At 41.8% G+C, this 19,581-nt stretch overlaps 1 protein-coding gene across 2 annotated transcripts; it reads right to left on the bottom strand.

The window, feature by feature from the left end:
* Positions 1–3,462: 3,462 nt before the first annotated feature.
* On the bottom strand, positions 3,463–12,299 carry GLOD5 (glyoxalase domain containing 5). 2 transcript variants are annotated; one of them, XM_043973575.1, is made up of 5 exons: positions 12,119–12,299; positions 11,857–11,943; positions 11,490–11,606; positions 8,298–8,453; positions 3,463–5,204 (listed from the first exon to the last, which is right to left on the bottom strand). In XM_043973575.1, exons 2-5 carry the CDS (start codon positions 11,875–11,877, stop codon positions 5,061–5,063), a joined length of 438 nt encoding a protein of 145 aa, XP_043829510.1. In that variant the 5' UTR covers positions 11,878–11,943; positions 12,119–12,299; the 3' UTR covers positions 3,463–5,060. The 2 variants fall into 2 exon arrangements, with proteins under 2 accessions (XP_043829510.1, XP_043829511.1); XM_043973576.1 differs by lacking the exon at positions 11,857–11,943.
* Positions 12,300–19,581: the final 7,282 nt, after the last annotated feature.

Here is a 19,581-nt window from a genome sequence, read left to right as displayed (position 1 = left end):
CCCCAACAGCTGTAACTTCAGTTTCAAGTCTCCCCCCAGCCAGGCCTCTCTAAAAGCGGCCAACTTTCACCTTGAACTTTGACGGGATAGCGTGTGCAGTAACCTTTGAATGGACCCAGTCTTTCGGCGACAGTTGAGATTTTTAAAATTTGCGTCCACCTCTTTCGCCTGGTTATTAAAGCTTTATTTGCTTTTCAGTCTGTTAATTCCTCGTTCAGTTCATTGAGCCCCTTTTTCTATCTGGTTAATGGGTGTTTTCAGAGATTTAATTCTGTCCCTTTAGAGGCATTATTTTTTTCGATTTTTAAATTTTTAAACATTTTAATTTTTTAAATATATATATTTAACATTATTTTCTTTTTAAATTTTGGGTTCCAAATTCCTTCCCTTCCCTCCCTCCTCTACCCATTGGGAAGACAAGTAGTATGTCAATTATACATGTGAAATCACGCAAAACATTATCCATCGTTTTTGTCAAAAGCAAGGAAAACAAAGTGAAAAAATTCCACCGTAATTTGCACCCCGAGTTCATCATTTCTCTTTTTTCATCGTGAGTCCTTTGGAATTGCCTTGGATCATTTTATTGGTCAGAGTAGCCAAGCTGTTCACAGTGGATCCTCATTACAACATTGTGGTTACTCTGCACAGTGGTCTCCAGATTGTTCTCACTTCACTTTGCCTCAGTTCATATAGGCCGTCCCATGTTTTTTTCTGAAACCATCTCCCTCATTATTTCTTATAGTACAATATTATTTCATCACAATCATGTGCCACAACTTCTTCAGCCATTCCTCTGTAAAAAACGATTATTAACAATCATTATATTGGGGAAATTCAGAGGCTCTCCTCTTCTAAATTCCTCATTTCAAAAAATCCCTTTTTCCTGGAGGACATTACTGAATGTGATTGCATTAACTCTCTTCATTTTGGTCAGACCCCACCCAACTATGCAAGGAATTTAATCTAGATTAAACTCATTGTGTACTACTCAAGATTGGGTGAAGGTAGCAAAAGGTTTCTCCATCCAGGGGTCACTCCCTGGGATCACTTCCCCCATCCCATGGAAGAGGGAATACATTCTATGAATTGATAGCCCAAGGCTGGGGGTGGTCTCACTGATCACCTACTGTTTCAAGGGTGGATAAAGCACTGGCCCTGGATTCAGGAGGACCTGAGTTCAAAGCTGGCCTCGTACACTTGACACGTACTAGCCATGTGACCCTGGGCAAGTCACTTAACCCTCATTGCCCTACAATAAATAAACTTTTTTAAATAAATAAAACAAGATAATTATATAAAATATTTTAAAATCAAGCCCAACATTACATAAACCATTTGCAAAAAAAATAAGAAAAGGGATCCTTCTAAAAGCATTCTTTCATATAAATATTGTCTTATTACGTAAATCAGGGAGAGGCAAGGCAGAGAGAAAATGATAGACCACTATCCTCAACGAACACTGTTGCAAAAAATACAATTTTAGCAAGTAGTCTACAATCACATATTTAAGATATTATACACTGTGACTAAGTTGGATTTATGCCACTAATTCAGGGCTAGTTCAATTATAAACATAATGGGCCCATTAATGTAAAGTGTGTATTGCCCATGTAGATTATGTAGGGTGCCTACATGGATTGCCTAAATGCATCTCAATATTTCTGGAATTTTACTCAGTCCACTCCAAGGATAACTTGAAGTGATTCCTGACTGTAGGGAAGCAGAAAGGTCCTTGAGGTTGGCTACTTTATTCTCCTATAAGAAAGAGGAGTGCCGAACTAAAATTATATTTACCTCTTCCCCTAAATGTTGCTGATCTAAACACATGATTTTTATTAGGTTCAAGGGAGATAAAGCAGTTACCTTTCCTTATTGCCATCCCTTAATGGTAACGGAGAAACCCCAAACTTTGACCCCTTCCCATCAAAAGACCACCACAGATAGGAAATATCAAGGAAACTCATTTACCCAAGCAAATATCAAATAGAAATCTGAGAAGTGTTATGGGGGGAAATGGGGTACGGGTTGGGTTAGGGGTTAGGTTCTTAGGAATTCCTCTTTAAAGAATTACACCTGGGGCGGCTAGATGGCCCAGTGGATAAAGCACCGGCCCTGGATTCAGGAGTACCTGAGTTCAAATCCGGCCTCAGGCACTTAACACTTACTGGCTGTGTGACCCTGGGCAAGTCACTTAACCCCCATTACCCCGCAAAAAAAAAAAAAAAAAGAATTACACCCTCTTGCACAACACAAAAGCAGTTAGAATAAGATGGCAGTTTATTTAGGGGCAAGGGAAGGGAAGGGGGGGAGAAGGGAAACCATGCAGGAAATCCTTGGACTTCATGGGGAGATAGGCACAAAGCAAGTGGCTCTGAGGTACCAATCTCCTCGAGCAGGAGACCGGCAGGTACTTTTATAGGGGGCTGATGGGGGTGTTACCATCTGCCTGTGGAAAGTTCCTTTAGTGAGGGAGGACCATCCCCCACTGGTGGTGGCTTGAGGAATTGGGTGAGGGGTGGCTACGGATCTCTCTTCCGGACACAAAGGCCGAAGCCACACCCAAATTTATCTCCCCAGGGGTAAGGGGGAGATCAGAATGAAGGGTGGAGGTCCCGAAGCTAGCACAGTCGATTTGGTTCCTCTTATCTCTCTAGGCGTATCTGTCCTCTGGTTTAGTTTCTCAAGGAGAAGATTCCTCAATGTGCCCCAGAGAACTTCTGGGGAACTTTGGGCCCACAACAGAAGTCATACCAGAAAATACAGAGTGAATGAGGTCTCCTACTGGGAGCAAGATCTCTTATGTCACCCAAAAAGAAATTCCTCCAATTCACTGGGAGATAAATGCCAGATCTTTTACATGTCTGCTGCTTCCCAAAGACTTTTCTTTCTCTCCAAAAAGAGTCTGAAACAATTTCTTTCTCTCTCAAGGAAGGAATGAAGAATATCAATCCTCTCCAGATCTCTCAACTCTTCAATAAATATCCCTTTGTAAAGGCTGATTGATGGTTAATTGCTATTAGGAGGAGATCAATAATCCCATTTATAGTGGCGTTCTAATCACTGGTTGGAAGATCCTGAGGAGATGGTTACTAGGTAAATGACATTGGGAGAAAGACCCCACCCCCAACCTCCAACCCTTCCAGGTTACCAAATAGTCCCCTAAGAGGGGGTTAGCCAGCTTTGCTCTGGGGACCCAGCTTCCTAAATCAACCCTAATCCAGAACTGCCTCCTTTTAAAGAGATGATGAACTCAGGGTGCAGAATGACAATTCCATTTATGGGCATGGCCAATGTGGGAATTAGTTGGACTAGATTTGTTAAAGATTTGTGTTTCTTTTTTTCCAATGGAGGGTAGAGGGAGGTTGGAGGGAGAGGGACTAGGAATTGGATCCTCCCCGCTTCACCCCCAACCCCAAATGATAAGAGACTCAGATCAGAAGGAATCAAACCAAGTGGGACAACTTTGAAAGTGACATGTTCAATTTATTACATGTTTTCAAAGAAAAGCAGTTGTCCACAATAGAGGCTTACAGTTTGGTGTGGTACAGGGAACACAAGAAGGCTTTTATTTAGTGTTTGTTAAGTTCAGAATTTAAAAATCAAATCAAAGTGAGAAAAAAAGCTTCTGGAAATATGACATCTTGGTACATCCAGGTCAATACCCTCTTTTGACTTATTCTGACTCAGGTTTCCCTTTCTTTGTTGTGTGGGGCCCTTCAGGCTAAACTGCTCCTTGAATTCTCAGACTTCCTGCTGTGTGAGAACCCCAAAAGCTGGTGAGTTGTGGCTACATTCAGGCCTAGGATGGGGGTCTTATCTCTGAAGGTCTCTTCTCTCTCTCTCTCTCTCTCTCTCTCTCTCTCTCTCTCTCTCTCTCTCTCTCTCCCTCCCTCCATCAGCTATTGTCTCAGTGTTGAGAAACAAAATTAGGGGTTGGGGGTGGAGGGCACCTAGCGCAGTGGTGCACTTGGCTCTGCCCCTGACTAGCTCTCTATGACCTCGGGCGAGTCATTTCCTTCTGTGGGTCACACTTTAGTTTTCTGCAAAATGAGGTGGTTTGAGTCAGTGATCTTGAAGTTTCCTTTCTAGTCTAACATTCTAGGCCCTGGCAAGGGTGAGGACAGAGCAGAGTGCAAAAAAGTGAGGCAGGGGCACAAAGAAACTTGGTCAACTTGGCAATTTTGTGGAGGATTGGCCTAAACAGGAAGCAATCGTTTGAATCGGGGAAAATCTCTGAGTTTAAGAACTCTTTTTCAGTCTCTTCAGTATCCTGATCTATGCATAAATATTAATGCTAGAAAAGGAGGAGAGATCATATGAATCAGGATAAGAGAGTCATGTTCCAAATGCAGCGCGTGTGAGGACAGTTGCAACCATGGTGGAACTCAGAGGAAGACGTCTGTTTGGGACCCATTGAGGTAGCAGGAAAGAAGTTCACTTCAATCCGTTGTAAGGCAGATAATGGATGGCAGACCCAGTCCCAGCTCACATCAGGGCTCTCACCCTGTTCTCACAGGGTTGCTCCTCTTCTGTGCTCTTCCTCTTTTCCCTTGGTTCTTTTCTCTGTGCTTCTTTCCTTTGATCTTGAAGGAGCAAACTCTGAGATAGCAGTAGCACCAGAGGCTCATGCCCAGACCACAGGCCAGCCAGAAGCCAGCATGATTCCTATGTGCCCAAAGGCAGATGAACTGGGGGAAATACTATCTTCCCATCTTCCCCTTGTTTAGAATCAAACATATGGGCAACAGATGTCCTTCCCCTCTCCATTATTCCTTGGACCAATTTCAGACTCAGCCTAATTTCAGAGAGAGGGATTTCACGGTGTTTCATTGTGCAGACATTGCTCTCCCTCTTGGGGTGATCAATGCACATGGGTATCTTTCTGGAGGTGTGGGAAGGACCAGCCAAGGTCCCCAGGTATCCTACAGATGTATGTGTCAAAGCATGGAATGGTATATCCAATATGTTCTGTGAATATGTGATATAGCGAATGGTGAAATAACGTGGGTGGGGCTAGAAAAAGGAGGAAGTGACAGTTTGCAAAGAATAACCCTACAGAATCACGCCTGGTTTCCAACATGCTCCGTGATGTACTTGGAAACTTCAATCAGATTCTTGTCAGGGTCTCGGAAGTACACTGATTCAATCGGCCCCAGAGCTCCAGTTCTGGTCACTGGGCCTTCTTCAATAGGGATGTTGCAGTCCTGTCACAAGGAGAGGAGGTGGGCTGGATCCCAGGGAATACATTTAGAAGCAAAAGGCCCTCACAGTGGAAAAAAGGATCCTGCCTACACTCCGATGTGCCTTGGCTGGGTACATCCTCCTCCTCCCTCCCAAAGAACAAAGGCAAAAAGAAAAGAGAAAGAGAGAAGACAGATCACATCCTGCAGAAGTCTGTTCTTTGTCATTTTGTGTGTGTGATTGTTTTCCTCATCCACATTGTTGTAATTACTGCGTCTGTTATTTTCTGGGCTCTACTTCCTTCCCTTTCCATCAGTCTCCCCATACTTCTTTGTATTCCTCACCCACAGCACATTCTAGTGCCACCATTTGTTTAGCCATTGCCCAACCAATGGGCATAAACTTTGTTTCTAATTCTATACTCTCATAAAAAGTGTTGCTATCAATATTTTGATGTAATTGGGGACTTCTTATCAATGACCTCTTTAGGGGAATAAGTTTAGGGAAGCTAGGTAGTATCATGAATATAGGGCTGGCCTTGGAGTAAGGAAGGCCTGAGTTCAAATTATGCTGCGTGGCCCTGGACAAATCACTTAATTTCTTAGCCTCAGTTTCTTCATCTATAAAATTGGAATAACAGCACCTCCCTCCCAGGATTTTTGTGAGAATCAAATGAGATGATATTTGTAAAGCACTTTGCAAATTCTATATAAGTGCTAGCTATAGATAATCTTATATAAATCTATAATCTATATATAATCTATAATCTAGCTAGTGACAGCAGCAGCAGTGGAATCTCTAGATCAAAGGTGTAGACATTGTAATCACTTTATTTGCAAAATTCCAAATTGCTTCACCAAAATGATTCATAGCTCCACCAACAATGCATTAGTTTCCCTTCATTCCACAACACCTCAAATATTAACTATTCCCATTTTTTACCAACTTTAGAGTGCAAGGCAAAACCTCAGGGTTGTTTTAAGAAGACCTGAGTTCGGGGAGGCTAGGTGGCACAGTGGACAAAGCACTGGCCTTGGATTCAGGAGGACCTGAGTTCAAATCCAGCCTCAGACACTTGACACTTACTAGCTGTGTGACCTTGGGCAAGTCACTTAACCCTCATTGCCCCACCAAAAAAAAAAGGAAGAAGAAGAAGACCTGAGTTCAGATCCAACCTCAGATACTTTCTAATTGTGTGACCCTGGGTAGGTCACTTTTAGCCTCTGTTTGCCTTAATCCACTATAGAAAGAAATGGTAAACCTCTCTAGCATCTTCACCAAGAAAGCCCTATAGACAGTACTGGTGTGCTATGGTCCATGAGGTCATAACAAGTCAGATATAACTGAACAACTGAACAACAAGTTGTGTGTGTATCTTGGATACTAAACTTTTATCAGAGAAATTTGATACAAAGATTTTTTTCCCATTTGACTCCTTTCCTTCTTATCCTAGATGCATTAATGTTGTCTGTGTAGAAGCTTTTTGGTTTCTCATAATCATTTATCTATTTTAGGCTATTTTATCTCTTGTAATTGTCTCTAGTTTGGTCAAGAATACATTTCCTATCGGGGGCAGCTAGGTGGTGCTGCAGTGGATAAAGCACCGGCCCTGGATTCAGGAGGACCTGAGTTCAAATCCGGCCTCAGACACTTGACACTTACTAGCTGTGTGACCCTGGGCAAGTCACTTAACCCCCATTGCCTACAAAAAATAATAATAATAATAATGCATTTCCTACCAATAGCTGTGTAAGGAAATTGATCTGTTTCTCTTCTAATTTTTTTGTAGCATGAAATTTAAGATTCAGTTTATGTATCCATTTATAACATATAAGCCTAATTTCTGCCAGACTGATGTCCAGTTTTCCCAGTAGTTTTTATCAAATAAGGAGTTCTTTCCTAGATAGTTTATATTTTCCAGTTATTGAACACAGAATTATTTGAGTTCCATTGTTCCATTGTTTCTTTTTTTTTTTTTCATGGCAGTGAAGGTTAAGTGACTTGCCCAGGGTCACACAGCTAGTGTCAAGTGTCTGAGGCCGGATTTGAACTCAGGTACTCCTGAATCCAGGGCCCGTGCTTTACCACTGCGCCATCTAGCTGCCCCCCTGTTCCATTGTTTCTTATTCTCCCTTGTCTGTTCCACTGGTCTAGTCTCTATTTTTAACCATAACTAAATGGTTTTGCTGTCTTCTGCTTTATACTACAGTCTAAGGTCTAGAAGTGCTATCCCTCTTTCGTTTCTCTTTTCTTTATTTCCTTTGATATTCTAGATCTTTTGTTTTCCACATCATTTTTGTTACCTTTTGTTAAATGATCAAGTTCTACAAATTATACCTTTGATAATTTGATTGGCATAACATTAAAAGTGTAAATTAATTCTGGAGGTATTGTCAATTTTATTATATTGGCACAGCCCAGCCGTGAGCAATTAATATACTGCTAACTATTTAAGTTATTCTTTATTTTTTCAGGGAGTATTTTATAGTTGAATCTATACAAGTATTTTGTGTATTTGTGTCCAAATAGCTTATGTATTTTGTAGTTATTTGGAATGTGATTTCCTTTTCTATCACTGCCTGTTGCATTTTATTAGTACTATGTGAAAATGCAGTTGATTTTTGAGGGCTGATTTTGAAACTGATGACTTTGTTGAAGGTATTGTCTCAATGAGTATTTTGCTCATTCTTTGGGATTTTCTAAGTAAATTTGTCATCATGTTATCAGCAAATAGGGATTTTTTATTTCCTCTTTATGTATCTTTATGCCTTTTCTTATTTCTCTTGTTTTATTGCTATAATTTATAATTATATAATTTAAGGCATTATGCTAAGAGCTAAGAATACAAAGCAAGGTAAAATTGTTGTTTAGTTCTTCTGAAATTTTTCCAACCAAAATGGAGCACAGGGATGAGATTCAAAAGTGAACTAGAGCAATAATGCCTGTGGGTCCCTTCTGGGACCATTCAAAGCTGAGATTCCTCCTTTCCCTGCTTCCTTCTCTCTCCTCTCCTTTATCCAAAATAGTTTGTCAGAGATAAGGTACCATTCCCCTAAATCTAGGTTTTAGGTTCCTCTGACAATCCCTGCTATCTCCAAGATGGCCACTGCACCTACCTTTAGGTGTTCCACCACCTTGTGCAGAGGGCAGTCTGTGATCAGGCAGACATCTATGGATCCAGGAACAGGGCTGTGGGCTTTTGGTTCAAACTCTTTCCCGACCTCATGAAGGTTAAATTTCTGATTCCCAAAGCACAAGGCTTTCCGGTTTCCCTGTTTGAGAGTCATGAATAAGGATGGAAGAAAGAGCGCTAATGCAAGAGGGGCAAGATGACAAAGGTCACCCCTGGCCCAGGGGCCACACAGGCCTGCAACACTTTCTTGCCTTGGTACCTAGAACCAATCCCATCTCCCTGCCTGGCTTGAGAAGACAGGGACTGTTGGGACATTTTCCAGGCCTACCCTTCCCATTTTCCAGACCCAGACCCTAGATCCCGGATCCAGAGGTCTCCAGGTAGTCTCAGACAGAAGGAAGAGAGAGTCTTGGCTTCCCAGGTCCTGGGCAAGAATGCTTAGACTCTCTCCTCCCCTAACCCTCCACCAATCGGTGGAGCACGTCTGAAAAATGCCAGCAGCCCTCCCAGAGAGCCAGGCCTGAGTGGAGGCAAGATCATGTTCAGTAGGCCTTGCCTCACCTCAGCAAAGGGCAACGGGGTCTCTCCCCTCGCCTGTCAATCATTCCACAGCTATCAGCTAAGAGCAGAAGACAGAACTTCCCATAGTGAGAAGAGCCATCCAAGTTTGAGGTTTGGCAAGTCCCAATCAGGATACGGGGACAAAAGATTCAACAACAGAAAGTAGCTTCACCAAGAGGTCAAGATGGAGAAAGAAAAAGGGTGTGGTCAGTGATGGCCCAAGATGGCCCTGAGAAGTGCAGGTTACAATGAGGAAGATGAATATGGTGCCTTGGTGGGTGACAGTGAGAGCCAGGTCTGAGCATCTTTGTGAGAGAATGGAGTAGCCCAGGGTGGGGGGAGTCTTCATGGGACTTCTAACGCCTCCACTGGCCATCATGTCAGTGCCCACTAACTAAGAGGATGTCACTAAAATGCAGCCCTCAGCAACTATGTCCTTCCCAAGGAAGTGCCATCACCTGAACATGAAGCAAGTGAAAGCCACCAAGATGCCTGAGCTGATGGCATGAGTGGATCATTGAGTGCCTCCCCCAGAATCACAGCAATTATTCATTCCATCTGGCCTCAGCTGAAGGACCTCTAAAGAAGGGGAACCCACCGGTGCTGCCACAGAGTCCCACAGTATCCAGAGGCCTGAGCCTGGAGGCAGGAAGACCTGAGTTTATTGATTTATTGTTTTAAGACCTTAGTTCAAATTGGGCCTCAGACACTTCCCAAGTGGGTGGCCCTTGACAAGTCCTTTAACCTCTTCCTGCCACAGTTAGGTCATCGGCAAAATGGGGATGTTAACAACACTTACCTCTCAAGGTGGTTATGAACTTAAGATAATATTTGTAAAAGCACGTTGCAAACCTTAAAGCACTATAGAACTTGCCAGGCATTACTACTACCACCACCACCACCACTTTTCAACACAGTCCTTCCTTTCCACTTATGGGCAGCAATTAACTTAATGCTGCCCAAGCTCATATCCCACTGAGCTAATGGCCCACTCAGACCCCCAGAACTTTATCAGACAAACTGCATATAACCCTCCCTCCCCGTCTTATACTCGGGAAGCTGATTTTTTTAGCCCAAGTGTAAAAGGTTACGTTTATCCCTATTGAATATCATCTTATTATTTGAAAAACGTTTTGACCATTTGCGATTCACCCTACCTTAAGCTATTTGTCATTGTCAACTGGCACCCCCTTTAGGTACGCTTTCACCGTTTGCCCAGATGTGTGTACACACTTCCTGGTGAACAAAGTGATTTTGCCATGCCACCTTCCTCCCACCAAACCTATGAAGTAGGTAAAATGAGTGGTCTTGTCCCCTGTTGGGTAGAGCTAGATTGGCTGGCCTCCGTGCAAAGTAGACTGGAGTGGCTGAGACTATTGGCCAGTGACTGAGTCCAGTGACCAGCCCCCAATACAGACAAAGGCTGAGATTCGGGAAATGTGACCAGAGACTGGAGAGTGATCTCCAGCTCTCCTTTCCCTTGCCTCACTCTATGATCCTGAGAGGGCTCCTGGACACACACACCCCAAAGATCTGGGATGGTAAGTGGGAGGAGCTTTATGAGGCAGCTGGAGGAGGCAGCCCTAGAACTCTGTATGGACTATTGTACTTTCATTTATTGAATAATATTCTATTTCACCCCTAAATTAAATTCCAAACCTGGTCACTACTTGAAGCCACAGAGTGGCAGTGGTGGGGATCTGTTTAGGTGGTAGACTGAGCACCTTCTTGTGCCCAATGGAGATGCCACAGGCTATTCATAAAGCTATCCCATGTGCACACTAGAGAGACTAAGGAGCTACCAGGCTGGTTGTTGTTCTTTGTCCTTCATTCTTTTTGTTTTGTTTTGTTTTGGTGGGGCAATGGGGGTTAAGTGACTTGCCCAGAGTCACACAGCTAGTAAGTGTCAAGTGTCTGAGGCCAGATTTGAACTCAGGTACTTCTGAATCCAGGGCTGGTGCTTTATCCACTGCGCCACCTAGCTGCCCTTCTGTCCTTCATTCTTGAAGAGGACCATAATATCAGGATGATGTCATGACTGAATTGGATTGAAATGAGGCAGGGCTGTGCAAGGTCACCAGCCTCACTCTCTCCTCCAGAGCCATCTGGGTCCAGTGGCAACATAGACATCAGGACAACTGGAGATGGCCCCCAATGTTTAAGGTAATTGGGGTTAGGTGACTTGCCCAGGGTCATAGCTAGACACTGGTCTGAGGTGAGATTTGAACTCAGGTCCTCCCGACACCAGGGCCAGCACTCTATCCACTGAGCCACAGCTAGGTTTCGAGGGTCATTAACAAAGATAAATTATTAAGGCATGGAGGGACTGACATATACATCAGTGGGGGCAGTTAGGTGGCACAGTGGATAGATCACCAGCCCTGGATTCAGGAGGACCTGAGTTCAAATCCGGCCTCAGACACTTGACACTTACTAGCTGTGTGACTTTGGGCAAGTCACTTAACCCCAATTGCCTCACCAAAATAAATAAATATATAAATTTCATTCTGGACATATACATCAGTGGAGGAGTCAGCCACACAGATGAAATAAACCACAGATTTCTGCAGCACTGAAAATGTATTCTGAGTGAGTCTAATGAGGATGAAATTACCTTGAAGGTCACCACTTCCATGCCCAGAGATTTTGAATAAAACGATGCCGTTTCTTCAATACTCTTCACAGTCATCACCAGGTGGTCTATTCCACGGATGAGACAATGACGTTGAGACTGAGAAAAGAAGAAGGAGTTCCCATCTGTTTCTGTTGACTCCACTTTCCCTTGCCAGCCCAATTTTAGGGGAAAATGTCTGTCCAGATGTGCTACATATGGTCTTCTAAACATTTTAATTCTCAGGACAGAAATAACAGTCACTCCTAGACTCCTTTTCTCTCTCTGACTAGCCTGGCTTTCTCTTCGTTTTTCTTCTATTTTTCTCCTCTTTCTCTGCTTTCTTTTCTCTCCTCCTCCCATCCCCTACCTCTTGACTCTCTCCCTCCATTTCAGTCTTCTGAGTGATGAAGGTGAGGGAAAAGTCCAGGACAGAAATGGGAAATCACCAGAGTCCCTGAGGAATTCAAGGAAAGAGAGTGAGGAAAGGTCAAAGGGCTAACAGGTGCACAAGCTTGGGAGTTGCCAATTTTTGTCCCACTACTTCTTCTCTCCCTAGAGCATAGATGACAAAAATGCCAGAAAGCCACAAGAGGGAAAGGATTATTTAAGTTATACATGTTTTTCCAGACCATTTCCTTCCCAGAGGTTGTCCCACGCCCTGGCACCAGATGGTTGTGCTGTCTCTTGCTTGTGACTTTCCGTTGATGGCTCTGCCCCTTTTCCCCCGCTGCTGTGCTCCCTGGAGGGGGGACTTTGCAGTTTGGCCTTTTTCTGCCCCAGCTGAGCAATGACCTTCTTCCCAGCTACACTGACCGGGGAATAGCCCTGCTCAGGCCAGCCCCTTCCTGTAAGGTGAGAGGAGGAACCTTTGGTACTGCTGGCTTTTTGCCCCATCTCATCAGGGTGCAGACTTTGTGCAGGCACAGCCCTGAGGCCCCACTCAGGCCTAGCTGAGCCGAGTCACTTCCAGAGGTCAGAGTCTAGGTGGGGAGGAGTCTCAGGCCACTAGCTCCCACCTCCCTCTTCCAGGAGATGTAGAAGAGCTATGGGCACCTGGTGAAAGCAAGTATACATACACAGGTTGGTCTCTGCTCACAGATCCTCCCTCTGATTTAGGCTAATCTAAGATGCCACTGAATTGGAAGCAACCTGGAGGTTGGGCATGATTCTGAAGCCCTGAGTAGGTGGGAGGGAGGCACAGAAAGGCACCAGCACCGACCCTAACCTGTGGTGACCTTCTGGAAAAACATGGAGAAGAGTTGCCCAGAATGGGCAGATCTTAATATCTTCCCATCTGTGTTGTTGGAGGCTGTAGCCAAATTGACGAGAGCATAGATCCATGGGATTATTGGAAGACTGTGAATGGAAATGGAGGAGGAGGAGACTAGGGGTAGGAGAGTTGGAGCTGATGACTTCTAAGGTCTCTGACCACTCCACATCTGCCATCCTGTGATATTGTAGTAGAAAGAAGCTGGGGGGCGGCTAGGTGGCAGCACCGGCCCTGGAGCCAGGAATACCTGAGTTTAAATCCAGCCTCAGACACTTAACACTTACTAGCTGTGTGACCCTGGGCAAGTCACTTAACCCCAATTGCCTCACTAAAAAAAAAAAAAAAAAGAAAGAAGCTGGAAGGCCTGACTAAGGCTAGTGACTTCATAAGGAGAGTACATGGAACTTGTAATACTCGGACACTGATTGTATTTGGTGGGGGAGGGAGAAGAAAGAACCAAGAGTCCCCTGAGGTTATAAACCTGGGAAAATAGAAGTATTAGAAATAGAAATGGAAAGACTTAGATTTCCAAAAGTTCCCCCAAATGCATAGAAAGTCTAAAAGGAAGAGTAGCTAAAAATGCATGCAAAATCCACATTTGCATAAATGTGATTCTGATCACGCAGAAGAGAAAGGTTCTAGTGAGCAAAAAAGTGGGTGTCCAGGAAGCTCAAACTTGAATGGGCTACATATGCAAATGGAAGTAAAGACACATACCAAGAAGTCACTACCAAGAAGGCTGGGCCCAGCATGACTTAAGGCTTCTGGGAAAAGCTTCAGGTACCAATTCCACCAAAATGCCATCATCAGAAGAAGGAAGAGTAAGAAAGCCATGTCATAAGAGGTGATACCATAGGTAAATTAGGAGAGAAAGGAATAGTCTACCTATCAGATCTTTGGAAAGGAAAACAGTTTTTGACCAAACAAGAGAGAGAGTATATTATAAAATGCAAAATGGATGATTTTGATAATATTAAATTTAAAAATTTTTGTACAAACAGAAAGCAATGCATCCAAAGTTAGAAGGGAGGCAGAAAGCTGGGAAACAATTTTTGTGGCCAGTTCTTCTGATAAAGGCCTCATCTCTAAAATATATAGGGAACTAAATCAAATTTATAAGAACCCAAGTCATTCCCCAATTGAGAAATGGTCAAAGGATATGAACAGGCAGTTTTCTGATGAAGAAACCAAAGCTATCTATTCCCATATGAAAAAATGCTCTAAATCTCTAATGATTAGAGAGATGCAAATTAAAACAACTCTGAGGTACCACCTGACACCTATCAGATTGGCTAAAATGACAAAAAAGGAAAATAGTAAATGTTGGAGAAGCTGTGGGAAAATTGGAACACTAATTCATTGTTGGTGGAGCTGTGAACTGATCCAACCATTCTGGAGAGCAATTTGGAATTATGCCCAAAGGGTGATAAAGCTGTGCATACCCTTTGACCCAGCAATACCACTTTTAGGTCTTTTTCCCAAAGAAATCATGGAAAGGGGAAAGGGACCCACATGTACAAAAATATTTATAGCTGCTCTTTACGTGGTAGCAAGGAATTGGAAGTTGAGGGGGTGCCCATCAACTGGGGAATGGCTGGACAAGTTGTGGTATATGAATACAATGGAATACTATTGTGCTGTAAGAAATGATGAGCAGGAGGAGTTCAGAGAAACCTGGAGGGTCTTGTGTGGGCTGATGATGAGTGCGATGAGCAGAACCAGAACATTGTACACAGTATCATCAACATTGAGTGTTGATCTACTGTGATGGACTATATTCTTCTCACCAATACAATGGTACAGAAGAGTTCCAGGGAACTCATGATAGAAGAGGATCTCCAAATCCAAGAAAAAAAAAAAAGAACTGTGGAGTATAGATGCTGAATAAACCATACTATTTCTTTTGGTTTTGGTGCTGTTGTTTTTTTTTCTATTTTGAGGTTTTTCGTCATTGCTCTGATTTTTTCTCTTATAACATGACTAATGCAGAAATAGGTTTAATGTTATTATGTGTGTGTATAGATATATCTATATGTCTATGTATAGAGATATATAGATATAACCTATACCAGATTACCTGCTGTCTAGGGGAGGGAGGAGGGAGGGGAGAGAGGGAGAAAAATCTGAAATTGGAAAGCTTGTATAAACAAAAGATGAGAACTATCTTTACATGTAATGGGAAAAATAAAATACCTTATATGTAAAAAAAAACCAAGTACCTAAATAAACTGAATTTAGGGGAAAAAAAAAAAGCCAGCCATGTCAGCATGAAGAAGGTGGTCCAATGTTAATGGGTGAAAGAAAGTCAAACTCTTCAACTCATATTTTGTTTCTATCTGTTCTGTCAAAGAAATCTTTGGATGATAAATGATGGCACCAACTACAGAATAAGAACAGAAGGCAAAGGTAGTTGAGGAGACAGTAAGAGAACACTTAATTGTTCTTAATGAATTAGACTCTAAAAGAACTAATGGATATGATTGCTTTAAGTGATCTCTAAAAATCAGGGAAAAGAAGAGATATATAATAAGATATATATAAGGCATCACAGGAATGGAAAGAAAAATGTTACCATTTTGAAAAGAAACTTAGTTTTATTTATGAATTCAGTGGGTTTTTAATTTCCATTTTGTTAATCTCTTTAATTTTTAGGATTTCTATTTTGGTGTTTAATTGGGAGATTTTTTAAGTGACTTGCCCAGGGTCACACAGCTAATAAGTGTCAAGTGTCTGAGGTCAGATTTGAACTCAGGTCCTCCTGAATCCAGGGCCCGTGTTCTATCCACTGTGCCACCTAGCTACCCCTTTCCTTTTTTATTGATGAAAATATTAAGAGATAAAATTTTTCCACTAAGTACTGCTTTGGTTGTATCCCCCAGAAATGTGATATCTTGTCTCATTGTTTTCATCATCTTTCATGAAATTATTGATTGTTTCAATGATTTGTTCTTTGAACTACTCATTTTTTTGTCATTAGAATTTTTTTACTTAATGTTTTTTCCAATTACATGTAAAAATAGTCAACATTCCTTTTTGTAAGATTTTGAGTTCCACATTTTTCTCCTCCCTCCCCCAAGACAGCAAGCAATCTGATGATATAGGTTGTATATGTACAACCGTATTAAACATATTTCCACATTAGTCATGTTGTGAAGAATCAGAACAAAAGGGGGAAACCACAAGAAAGAAAACAACAACAACAAAAGTGAAAATAGTATTCTTTGATCCATATTGATTTTTCTGGATGTGGAGAGCATTTTCCATCATGAGTCTTTTGGCACTCTCTTGGACCATTGTATTGCTGAGAAGAGGTAAGTCTATCACAGTTGATCATCACATAATATTGTTGATACTGTGCACAATGTTCTGTTTCTGCTCGCTTTGCTTGGCATCAGTTCATGTAAGTGCAGGTTGTTGGGTTTTTTGAATTTAGAATTTTTTTTTCCCAAATTACATGTGAAAACTAATTTAATGTCAATTTTTCTTTCTTTTTTGTGGGGCAATGAGGGTTAAGTGACTTGTCCAGGGTCACACAGCTAGTAAGTGTCAAGTGTCTGAGCAAGTCACTTAACCCTCATTTTCCCACAAAACAATACAAAAACCAAAATTTCTCATTTTCCCCATATCCCCTACATTTGTCATTTTCCTCTGCTGTCCTATTATACAATCCAATAGGTATGAAGGGATATTGTTTTGACCTTCATGTCTCCAATCAATAGTTAGAGCATTTTTTTTCATATGGCTATATATATATATATATATATATATATATATATATATATATATATATATATATATATATATATATATATAGCTTTGTCTTTTTTATCATTTATCAATTGGAAAATGGATCTTATTTTAACAAATTTGACTCAGTTCTCTATGTGTTTGAGAACTGATGCCCGTCAGACAAACTTGCTTCAAATTTTTTTCACAGTTAATATTGCTAACTGTATTTCCCTCCATCCTATTCCCTCCCCATGACATTTACTCTATTTTCTATCATCTTTCACCCTATCCCTCATCAAGTGTTTTGCTTCTGACTGCCCCCTCCCCCAATCTGCCCTCCCTTCTTTCACCACCAGGGGGTGAAAATCATCTCCTTCCCCTCCTACTTTCCTACAGGGTAAGATAGATTACTACACCCAATTGAGTGTTTATCTTATTCCCTCTTTGAACCAATTCTGATGAGAGTAAGGTTCACTCACTCCCAGTACCTCCCCCATCTTCCCCTCCGCTGTATAAGCTTTTTTTTTGTTTCTTTTATGTGAGATACTTTACCCAATTTCATCTCTCCCTTTCTCCCAGTGCATTCCTCTCACCCTTTAATTTTATTTTTTTAAAGATAGCATCACTTCATATTCAACTCACACCTGTGCCATCTGTCTAAATATACTTCACCCAGCTGCCCTAATAATGAGAGGGTTCTTATGAGTTACAAGTATCATCTTCCCAGGTAGGAATGCAAACAGTTTAACCTTTTAATATCCCTTATTATTATTTCTTTTTCCTGTTTACCTTTTTATGCTTCTCTTGTATATGAAAGTCAAATTTTCTATTCAGTTCAGGTCTTTTCATCAAGAATGTCTGAAAGTCCTCTCACTGAATTCCCATTTTTTCCCCTGAAGGATTATAATCAGTTTTGCCGTGTAGGTGATTCTTAGTTATAATCTCAATTCCTTTGCCCTCCAGAATATCATATTCCAAGCCCTCCAGTCTTTTAATGTAGAATATGCTAGCTCTTGTATTATCCTGACTATGGCTCTACAATACTTGAATTGTTTCTTTCTGGCTACTTGCAATATTTTCTCCTTGACTTGGGAGCTCTGGAATTTGGCTATAATATTCCTGGAAGTTTTCATTTTGGGATCTCCTTGAGGAGGTGATTGGTGGATTCTTTAAATTTCTATTTTACCTTCTGGTTCTAGAATATCAGGGCAATTTTCCCTGAAAATTTCTTGGAAGATGATGTCTAGGCTCTTTTTTTGATCATGGATTTCAGGTAGTCCAATAATTTTCAAATGATCTGTCCTGGATCTATTTTCCAAGTCAGTTGTTTTTCCAACGAGATATTTCACATTGCCTTCTATTTTTTCAGTCTTTTGGTTTTGCTTTATTGTTTCTTTTCCTTTTTTTTCCTTTTTTTTTTCTTTTTTTTTTGGTTTTTTTGGTGAGGCAATTGGGGTTAAGTAACTTGCCCAGGGTCACACAGCTAGTAAGTGTCAAATGTCTAAGGCCGGATTTGAACTCAGGTCCTCCTGAATCCAGGGCCAGTGCTCTATCCACTGCACCACCTAGCTGCCCCTATTTTATTGTTTCTTGATTCCTCATAAAGGCTTTATTTTGATCTTCCTTGTCACAAAACAAACTTTCTAGGGTCAGTATTTTTTTCTGTTTGCTCATTTTCCCAGCCTATTTCTTGACTTTTAACTCTTTTTTAAAGTGGGGCACTGCTTCCAGTGTGGAGAGAGCACTGTCCCAAGCTTCAGGGGGTTTGAGCAGCTGTTTTCAGAGATACTTCTAGGAATTTGTAGGTCCTTAGTTCTTCCAAGGTGATATGATTTAAGGAGAGGTATGTTTACCACTCCCCTGGCCTGTGCTCTGGTCTGCAAGCAGCCTTAAGTCTGATTCTCTGCCCTTGAACCTAGAATAGAATCACCCTCCACTGTGGTTGCAAACTTTGGTGTGCTTGTGCTTCTTCCCCCTCCTGGGACCTCCACCCAAGACTGAGACCTGAATGTGAACACAGGCAAAACAACAGAGTCCCGCCTCAGCACCAGCAAAGAGACCCCTGTAATCTCCCCTTGGCCAACTGCTCAACCCCCTCACCTTCCATGGGCTGAGTTCCAGAAGCAGCTGCTGCCACAACTGATTCAGAGACTCCCAAGGGCTGGTTCTCTGGGGGCTGGGGCTGTGCTGGGTTTGGGTCTGCGCCAGTGTGGACTGCACTGGGCTGCACTTCACTCTCACCCAGTACAACAGACCTTTCCTGCCAACCTTCTAAGTCATCTTTGACTGGAAAATTATTTCACCCTGTCCTTTTGTGGGTTTTGCTGCTCCAGGAATTATCTTATGGATTCTTTGAAGGCATTTGGAGGGGTCTTTGAGAAAGCTCAGGCAAATAACTGCCTTTCCTCCACCTTCTTCAGTCTTTCCAGTTTTTTCTGAAATCCATTTGCTTTATCACATCTTATAGCAAAATAGTATTCCATCACATTCATATACCACAACTTGTTCAGCCATTCCCAAATTGATGGGAATCCCCTCAATTTCCAATTCTTTGCCAGACCCATTCATTTTTCAAGATTATTTGGTCATCAGTTAATTCTCTTTTTTCTTATCTTTTCTTTTTTTTTATTTTGGTGGGGCAATGAGGGTTAAGTGACTTGCCCAGGGTCATATAGCTAATAAGTGTCAAGTGTCTGAGGTCAGATTTGAACTCAGGTCTTCTTGAATCCAGGGCCGGTGCTTTATCCCTGTGCCACCTAGCTGCCCCCTCATCAGTTAATTCTTCTTTTTTTCTTTTTTTTCCTTTTTTTTTTGTGAGGCAATTGGGGTTAAGTGATTTGCCCAGGGTCACACAACTAGTAAGTGTTAAGTGTCTGAGGCCAGATTTGAACTCTATCCACTGCACCACCTAGCTGCCCTGGAAGGATTTTTTCTTTTCTTTTTTTTTTGGCGATCAGTTAATTCTTAATTGTTTCATCAGTGGACTTTTATTTTTTTACATAATTAAATTTAATATTTTAAATTGACAAAAATCTATTTTTCTTCATCTCACTTCTCCCCATACATTGAAAAATAAAAACAAAACTTTTGTAA

The sequence above is a fragment of the Dromiciops gliroides genome, chromosome X (assembly GCF_019393635.1).
Source record: "Dromiciops gliroides isolate mDroGli1 chromosome X, mDroGli1.pri, whole genome shotgun sequence".
NCBI classification, from domain to species: domain Eukaryota; kingdom Metazoa; phylum Chordata; class Mammalia; order Microbiotheria; family Microbiotheriidae; genus Dromiciops; species Dromiciops gliroides.
The sequence above is the reverse complement of the archived record's forward strand: the minus strand, read 5'-3'. Positions and strand labels throughout refer to the sequence as shown.

What these genes read in the sequence shown, in the direction of transcription:
- GLOD5 (XM_043973575.1), bottom strand. Translation starts at nt 11,877, where the DNA reads ATGGAGGGAGAGAGTCAAGAG. An exon ending in TGGAGGGAGAGAGTCAAGAG is followed by an intron (nt 11,607 to 11,856) that starts GTAGGGGATGGG and finishes TTCTTTTCTCAG; the next exon opens with TCTCAACGTCATTGTCTCAT. An exon ending in TGGAAGTGGTGACCTTCAAG is followed by an intron (nt 8,454 to 11,489) that starts GTAATTTCATCC and finishes ACTCTCAAACAG; the next exon opens with GGAAACCGGAAAGCCTTGTG.